At 25.6% G+C, this 9,089-nt stretch overlaps 1 protein-coding gene across 1 annotated transcript; it reads right to left on the bottom strand.

Moving 5' to 3' along the window:
* Positions 1 to 5,372: 5,372 nt before the first annotated feature.
* On the bottom strand, positions 5,373 to 7,337 carry LOC147064331 (trehalase-like). The gene has a single exon (XM_085958488.1). The coding sequence runs from the start codon at positions 7,335 to 7,337 to the stop codon at positions 5,394 to 5,396; it is 1,944 nt and encodes a 647-aa protein (XP_085814614.1). The 3' UTR covers positions 5,373 to 5,393.
* Between the last annotated feature and the right edge of the window lie 1,752 nt (positions 7,338 to 9,089).

Here is a 9,089-nt window from a genome sequence, read left to right as displayed (position 1 = left end):
TCGTATAAAAGAAAATTCCTTCAAATACAATATTTTTTATGCTAATGGCATATATTTAAAAGAAATAGTAGTTATATTAAATTTGATGGGTCAATCTTCTACATTTTATGCAAAAAATTCTTTATGGAAATATATAATTATTTCTAATCCAATAAAATAAGAATATAGAAAGCAAAGAATTGTTTTTCTCATTGTTTGGCAGATCATTTGTATAATTTTTTATTATAATGAACATTATTTGCTTATGATTCATTTTGTCTGGTTTAAATATTGAGTCATTAATTTACTTAAATTACGAATTTTTTTTATATTTTGTTTAAATTTTCTTAAATATGCAATTCTTAACGTATTATCGTTGTCTAGATTCAAGGTTATATATTAATATCCAAACTTTTCTTACGGCTGAAACCAATACAAACTTTCCTCTTGTGTTTAGAAAAAAAATGATAAACTGTTAGAATTTTAAAGACAAGAATACTTTTGATTAGGCATAGCAATTCAATATTTTGTTAATATTGCTGCAATTTTTAAATTAAAAACATCTATTCACAGCGTTGATTCTGTTTTCAACATAATAATAAAGGCTCTCTTTTAAATAATTATTTCTTTTGTAGGAAGTTTATGAATTTTCATACTTTTTTGCAATTTTTTTAATAAACTCATATGTCTCATAATATATAATAAGCTTAAACATTATTTAAACTTATTCTAACTTAAAAGCGTTTTAAATATGGCAGAAGAGTCATTTTTAACACTTTAATTACAAGTTCTTTGTTGGAGTATAAGTCAGTGTTTATTTTCTTTTTCTAATATGATGTATAGATACATACTAGTAGAAAAGAAATTTTATGTGTGAAGAAATATAAGAAATTATATATTATGACGAAAACTCTTGAATTTCACCACATTAATTTTTTTTAATATAAGTATTTTCTTTTGACAATCGTAAAAACCATAAAAACAGCGTAAATGAGGTAACAATATCATATTTATATATTGCTTTAGGAAATAAAATCCTTTTTCTCAAATTTATTGCTTATGGAAATTTATGATTCTTTATTAACTGCTGGTAAACCTGAAACTGCCATCATTATAAATATGATCAAAGATAGATGTAGATGGTTTCGTATTTATGTTCTCTATCTTTATTTTATATTCAGAAATGTTTTTGATGACATTATTTTAGATAAAATATTATCCAGATAATTTCATTTTAAATTTACCTAATGTCTAAATTACCACAATCATTTATATAATTTCTAAGTAATTGCATGACTTGTTCACTTTTCAGCGGATATGTCACAGTAAAAAAAAACATATATATTAGACTTGTTATAAGATTCTCTACATTATATACACATTAATTATGCTTGTATATACCTCTTGAACTTAATATTACACTATTAAAAGTCTGAAAAGGTGGTATATATTTTATATTAAAAGTAATCAAATTAAAATTGAGATGATTATTATGTATTTTCGAGGTATTATATTTAATGAAGTGGAAATATACTTTTTGTGATGTTTGATTTCGGAGTACGATACTGCGAATCGAATTTTGTGGTTTTCACCAATGTTTTACTTGTTGCTAGTTACACATCATTTAAAATTAGAATTATATATATTTATTTGCGGAGCGAATTTATTTTTGTCAATCCACCACTATAATTTTTTCAAAACCTCAATAAAATACAATGTTTATATATAAAAGCAAAAATAATTCTTTTTTGCCATACTGTGATTATATTTAGCAATCATGTCTCTTTCATGGCCCTCTTTTCAAGAGAAATCGAAATATTTAATTGTAAAATTTATCGCTAATAAAGTATAATCATCCATACTGTTATAATATAAGTTTTTTAATGATTTTTTTGATTAATAGTCTTATTTATTTTCTATGTTGAGTTGTTTTCAAAACTTAAAAGTGTCAGCATGATAATATTCGAAATACGTAAAAAACATTGAATTAATATTTAGGAATATAAAACTTTGGATTAAGATCTCATATACGTTTATATCTATTTATATGACGCATATAATGCATAATATCGAGAAAGATATACGATTATCATATATTCTAATAAAAATATTTTTTTATTTGTAATGATTTTTAGCTATTTTTATATGTCTATGCAAATTTAATGTCCAAATAAAGATGAATTTTTCTTTTCTTGATCAGAATCTATTTTTAAAATTCTATGCGTATTTATAAATACCAAGACACATAAATTCACGGATTTTGCACAATCCTTTTGTTCACCCGCATGTGTAAGGTTCGACTGACATCTTTAAAATTAATGGTATTTTGTGACTGTAATATTTTATGTTATAAAGTATGTTAATATTCATTTTCTGCGATTTTTACGAAGTTTTAACTAAAACTGTTTGAAAAATACAAAATAAAAATCTTTTTATTCGTTTATAGAGAGGAATTAATTTTCTACAGTAATAGAACTTTATATTGAACATATTCAAGTTTATATCTATTTGTATAAATCTAAGTTATTTTACTATCAATTGATGAAGAGCTGTACGGATGTTTGGAGAAATTCTGATATATTATTTAATGTTGGGTCGATAAATTTGCCTAAAACCTTGATTTCTTGTTAATCGACTACCGTGTTATTTTTTATTCATGGGTAATGATCTTTTTATCAATTCAATCTATTGAGACACGTAGTCAGTCTATTGTGAACAATACACAAATCCTTGATACATATTTTGACACTTCGCCTATTCTGTCGTCATCAACTGCTCTTTTTCTCTCAAATGAGATGAGTTTAAGTATCTTGCGATCGACTAACATGTTCAAGCCATAGTTTCGATATCATTCTCATCATACCATAAGCGGCTTTTATCACAAAAAAGATATAAAATTTCGAATCTTTTCATGTGGTTTCTACACAATAATCAAGTGTTTTTTATTTCAGAAAACTTATTTATATCATGAAAAAGTCTAACAGTGTTAGTGTATTTCTGGAAACTATGTGGTATTAATTTCATGGCTCTACATTATTCATGCCGTTACATAGCAAAAGTTTGTGCATTTCTAGCAGCTATGTTTTATTATTAACAGCCTCCTAATTTATATATGCCGTTTAATAGCATAAGTTTGTGAATTCTTAGCAGCTATGTGATGTATATTACCAGGCTTTATAATTATCAATGCCCTTGTGTGACAACAATTTGTTCCTTTAATCCTCAAATAATCTTATCTAGGATCAATGATGTTACAAGATACCAAATAAATCTAAAATAAATATGATTAAGATTTGCGATATAAAATTTTAAAAAATGTTTTGATTTACGATATGTTATCGTATTTTTTATGTGTCAATTTTGGCACTGTAATTTTTTATTTTTTCTTGATGCATAACGTCAGTAATTTCCCATGGACATGTTATATTTATAATCTTGGTTATATCCTATTATCTTATTTCCTTTTCATTACCTCTTCTCTTTTCAAGGTCTATTAGTTTAAGTGGGTTTCTCAATCCTATGGTTTTTATATTTGCTTTTTTTTGATTTGTAGCTTCTAGTTCTTATAAGTGTCTTTTATGATTTATCTTACCGCTTAATTCCATATTACAACATTGGTCATAAAAGTCATAAACAATTAAATAGAGGTAATATCTGAAAATGATCAAGTCCAAGTAATACAAAAAAATAATTCTTCACATAATTTAAATAATTACAATTACCAATGTAAATATTTTAAATGTAATAAATCAGTACATGAACCAATAAAAAACTATCAAACGAAAGATCAATTATTTATTTATATGATAAAAAGAAATACGCTATCACTCACATAGAAATTTAGGAATAACTATTGAAAACATAAACATAGTGAAAAACACAAAAATTAGGAAAATATGATCTTATAGCATCTAAGCTGTGATAACAAAATATCATAAAATTTATCAGTAAGAACTGAAAAAACGAATAAGTTTGTGGCATATAGACAAACCTTGGGATTAAGAAGAAAACTTGAATTAATAAGTCTTGAAGGGGGAGAGGTATTACAGAAGACTTCCGAGGGGAGAAAATAGCCAAAAGAATTAATATTTTGTGCGCACGAGAGATCAAGAAAGTTGAGCATGTGAATAAAAACTAACATTTAAACAAATAATTTGTCGCTAAAATAAAAATGTATTTGAGTTTTAAGAAACAATTGTTTTTTTAATTAGAAACTGGCAATTTCCTTAAAGATATTAGTTTAAAATTTTGAGAATTGAAGTAGATAACAAAAAAAAATTATTTGAAAACTGAAAATTTCATTAAAAATAGGATTTGATTAAATAAAAAAACAATGCTTTTATTTAACTACTATCTATTTATAAAATTAAATATAACATATTAAAAAATCATATATTAAATTTAGTAAAAAACAAAAGGTAGTTGTAATACTATTAGTAAAATATTTTTAAAGCTGTAAAAGATGATTAATATTTGAATATTAGATTTATAATGTCCATCACAATAAAAATTTGGTTAGTATAAATAAAATACATTTTTTATATTCCATATGGCTTATATTATGAATATTCGTGCCCAATTTTTTAATTTTCAAAATCATTTGTTATTTTGCATTTTCTTGTGATCTATTCTGCATAAAAAACATTGTGCTAATTTGTAATTAAATATAGAAATTCAGAATTTTTTTTAATGTTTAGAAAACTTAGCCATTACTACAAATTATAGGCAAATTTATTGTATTTTTCGGTATGATTTATTTTTATAAAATAAAAATGAATTTTACGTGCATCTTAAACATCATACGAAATATGAAATTGAGGTTAAAATTACAAAGTCTATTATATCTTTAAGCATTTTAAAACGTTAAAAATAATTAATTTTTCATTTGATAATATAATTATGTTTTTATAAAATTAAAAATTTAATATTAAATGTGTATAAATTCTTTTGCTTTTATTCTTTAGTCTTCTAAATTAGATTCCAATTAGAAATTAACGAATATTAAACTACCTGATTCTAAACACAAATTTTATCCATTTAAGTATAGTTTCTAACACAAGAGGTGTTAGTTATAGAAATTTAGATTAAATCGCGGTTTTATAGATATCTATTACATTTCTGATATAATGATAAATAAAAACACAGAGGATGTGTAAATTTATTTTTGAAAATTTTACTATAGACTATCATGCTTACTTGTATAGAATAATAGATTGCTCTATATTACAGATTAGCAGCATACGCTTTTTAACACATCATCTTAAAATACAAGAAAAAAGCCATATTATAAAAATTGTAGTAGTTTATATACTTTTTGGATATATTATATTATAATTTTTTCGTATATAGGTGGATTTTTAAGAGCATAACAACAACTGTAAAATGTATTGAGATTGAACTTTAATATTTTTTTTTCACTTGACGAGAATTCCATCAATCACGAATGCATTTTTAAATGGCTCTGGCACATCAGAATCATTTTGAGATGGTATTTGAGGAACAACTGCACCATCAAGAGTACTGATTTTAGTTTCTAAGCTAGAAACGATCCTTTTGTATCCATGATCAAAGTCATATTTTTCTTGTATCTTGTCTCCGTATTTCAAAATAAAACTGAGCGCAGTTCCATTTGTCCATCCAAATCCAGTTTGAGGTGCATACTCACCGCCTCCACCAGTATTTCCTAGATCGGTACAATTGTATTTTTCGAAAAATGCCTTACTTTGCTTGAATCCTTCACTCACTGAATTATAGAATGATTTGGCCACATGGAATGCCATGTTTCTTTCATCAACACTTAACAGGAATTCAGCCATCATGTGCTGGTGAGGTGCCCAAACATTTGGGAAGTCCCATTGTTGTTTGGTGTTTGGACCATCTCCACTTGCTGGAATACCGCCTGGATATCCAAATATTTCTTTTGAATATTTATGTAGAATTTCGTAATTGTTTCTTCCATCTGGTGGTGTTATGCCGTAAATCATTGGAGTTACGTTAGAAAAATAGAATCTGTAATCCACAAACTTATTTGTAGAAACAACGTAATCCATCCACGAACCTTCTTTCTCATTCCATAAAATAGAATTTATTGCTCTCTTCCTATCCTCAGAAAGCTTTAAGAATTTATCAGCGCCAGCTTTATCGCCTTTTTTAGACAAGAGTGTATGAATAATCACTTCATTTCTGTATTGTATTGCATTCAAATCGACTGGAATTTGATAGAAAGCTTCAATCGTTTGTAATTCCGTTTCAACTTCTAGCCAACGTGAAGAGAAGTCCCACCCAGATTCAGCACCAGATTTAATATTTGAAAAGACTTCCTCTTCTGTTTTCCCCACAAGTCTTTCAAAAGTTAAAATATCTTCACTAAATGATTCTGGCCTTGGGAAGTTTGTCCTTACATGAAATTGATTCAAACTATGAACATTTCCTTTGGTGTCCTTAATTTCAATTTTTCTATTATGATCCCAAAATTCATATTCTTTTATTGCCATTTCCAGACCTTCACCCATAACCAATTCATTGAATCTTCCATCTTCATAATCAAGAAGCTTAAGCAACATCATCGTAAAGAAAGGCGGCTCACTTCTGTGCAAAAAGTATTTTCTAGTTCCATTAGGAATATATCCATATTCTTTTATGATAGAAATGAAGTTTCTCACAATATTTTCCGCTGATTTTGCCATGTCACAAACTAAAAGTCCTTCTAAAATCCAATACGTGTCCCAATAATAGAATTCACGAAATCTACCACCAGGAATCATAAATGGAAAGGGAAGATCAAGCAAAGAACTGACACCACCATTCTTTATTTCATTCTTTTTTCTCGAAAGTTCTTTCCAAATTTCATTCAAAGCTTTAGAAACACCAATCAATTCTTGATTCTTTAAATTATCAAGAAATCTTGGTGAAGGATCAAAATCTTCTGGATCATGATTTACAATGTCATAACCAACTGGATGGAAATTATCCTCAATAAATTGACTAAGAACTTTCAACTTACTCATCATCTTTGCTTTCTTAGTCTTCTTCTTCTTTGCAATAATAGACTCCGCAAGAAATTCTGAAATTCGTGTCTGCGTGATTGCATGATCGATGTTCAAAATCTCTTCTGTGTAGGAAGCTAGTCCAAGATCTTTCTGAATAGTAGCGAACTCTTTCGAAATCTCTTTTATTGGTCTCTTCGTCGCTCTATCAACAAAATCTTTAGAGTCGGATGTTGGTAAAAGAATCTGGACGGCAAGAAGAAGGTTTATATCCGTATAGTCGGATATATCTCTTACATCATCAAATTTCTCTTCTCTTCCTTCTACTAGCTGCTGGAAAATAAAAAAAAATAAACTTAGTTGGAGCTCCATATCTGTAAATCAAATATATATTTTTATTTATAATTTGTTATCGCGGATTTTTTTTGAAACATTGTTTGGAGATTTTTATTTAGATTGATAATGAAGGATCTAGATGTTAAACATTTTATTTATTGATTAAGATTCTGGCGTGGTCATCATTTTTTTAATAATGATGTGTTATGCGATATGAATGTTTCATTTCAAATTTTTTAATTTCAGGCTGGAATAATATATAACACAATCAATGGTAAATTAAATAATATTTCCGAAGTTTTTCTCATGGTAAACATCCCATCATAGAAAATTATCATGAAAGTTTAGGATTTTGATTTTCTGTTCATTAAAACAAAAGATAACATAATATCTAGTAAATTAAATAATACATACTTCCGAATTTTTGCACATTTAAACATAAATTCAAAAAAAATACTCTAACATATTGTAAGATAAAAATATATTGCACTTTTAATCATGGTAAATATGTATTCTTAAAAATAAAAATACAATTTTTTATTATTACTTTTTTATACACAAAAAAATAAATTCTCATAATATTTTGAAATTACGCGCCTAAATTATTTTTTTATATATAGGGCTGGTACAAAGAAAAAAGAAAAATAATAAATTTTGGGGATAAATATTACTTTTTGATATTGGTAAATAGCACTATATAAGAATACAAAAATTATATATTTTATACCAGGACAAGATTTTTAGAGATATTCTTTTACATATAATAGTTTTTATAAAAATTTTTATTGCTATGTTTATTTTATAATATATTTAAGCATATTTTTGTGCTGTTTTGTTATTGTAATATAAATGCTAAAAAAAATTGTTATGCATGATTAAAATAGAATCTTTAGCTTCTCTAAAATTCTACAATAACTAAATAACAGGGATAGAAAGCATTGAAATTATATTTTTTTGTTTATTGTTTATATCAGTATACGTTAAGTGCATTTTTGATATTTTGGTGCCTTAAAAGCATTTTCAAACTTCTTTTAGTTCTATAAATGTTTTGATCTGATGCTAAAAATATTTAAAATTTATATACATTATATAAAAAACAATTTTCAAGTTTTACTGCTATTCATTATTGTCAAATGTGATTTATTTAATCTTTAATTCATTTTTACTGGTTTATATATATATGTAATGTAGAGTAAAAAAATATAGACTTATAAAATATTCTTGTTTTTAATGATATCTTTTTTTATCTCTTAAATCTTAAAAATAGTCGTTTAATATGAAGGTATCAGGATAAAAAATAATAATTTTTAACTAGCTATTTTGACAGCCTTTTCTTTTTCAATTATAAATCACAAGCATATTTTGGTTTTTATCCAAAATATTTATTTTTTATTATTACATCTTTTTTATAAGCAAGACACTTAAACTCTTCTCATTTGATAGAAAATAACAGTTGATAAGTATAGATCAGCGTAAGTTATCAAAATATGTACAACGAGTTCTGGTATATTCCCAACGGGCTGACTACTTCTAAATAGATATAATAATTGATAAAAAATAATAAACCCAAAAAAAAATTTTTTCGTGTTAAAATATATAATGTAAATCTTACGGGTTTTATATTTATTTTTATGTTTCTAACTGCAAATAATGCAAAATCTTATGGCACGTTATATCATGCGTATACTATTTTATATAATATTATATATTTGCATTTATTTAATATTTTAAGTCGGCTATTTTTTTTATATATATTCTAGAATTCATATGCATTTTAAAAATTATCAA

This window comes from Rhyacophila brunnea, unplaced genomic scaffold, assembly GCF_057557595.1.
Source record: "Rhyacophila brunnea isolate RB1 unplaced genomic scaffold, BYU_Rbru_1.0 scaffold_73, whole genome shotgun sequence".
Taxonomy (NCBI): domain Eukaryota; kingdom Metazoa; phylum Arthropoda; class Insecta; order Trichoptera; family Rhyacophilidae; genus Rhyacophila; species Rhyacophila brunnea.
This window is presented reverse-complemented; position numbering and strand designations above follow the sequence as displayed.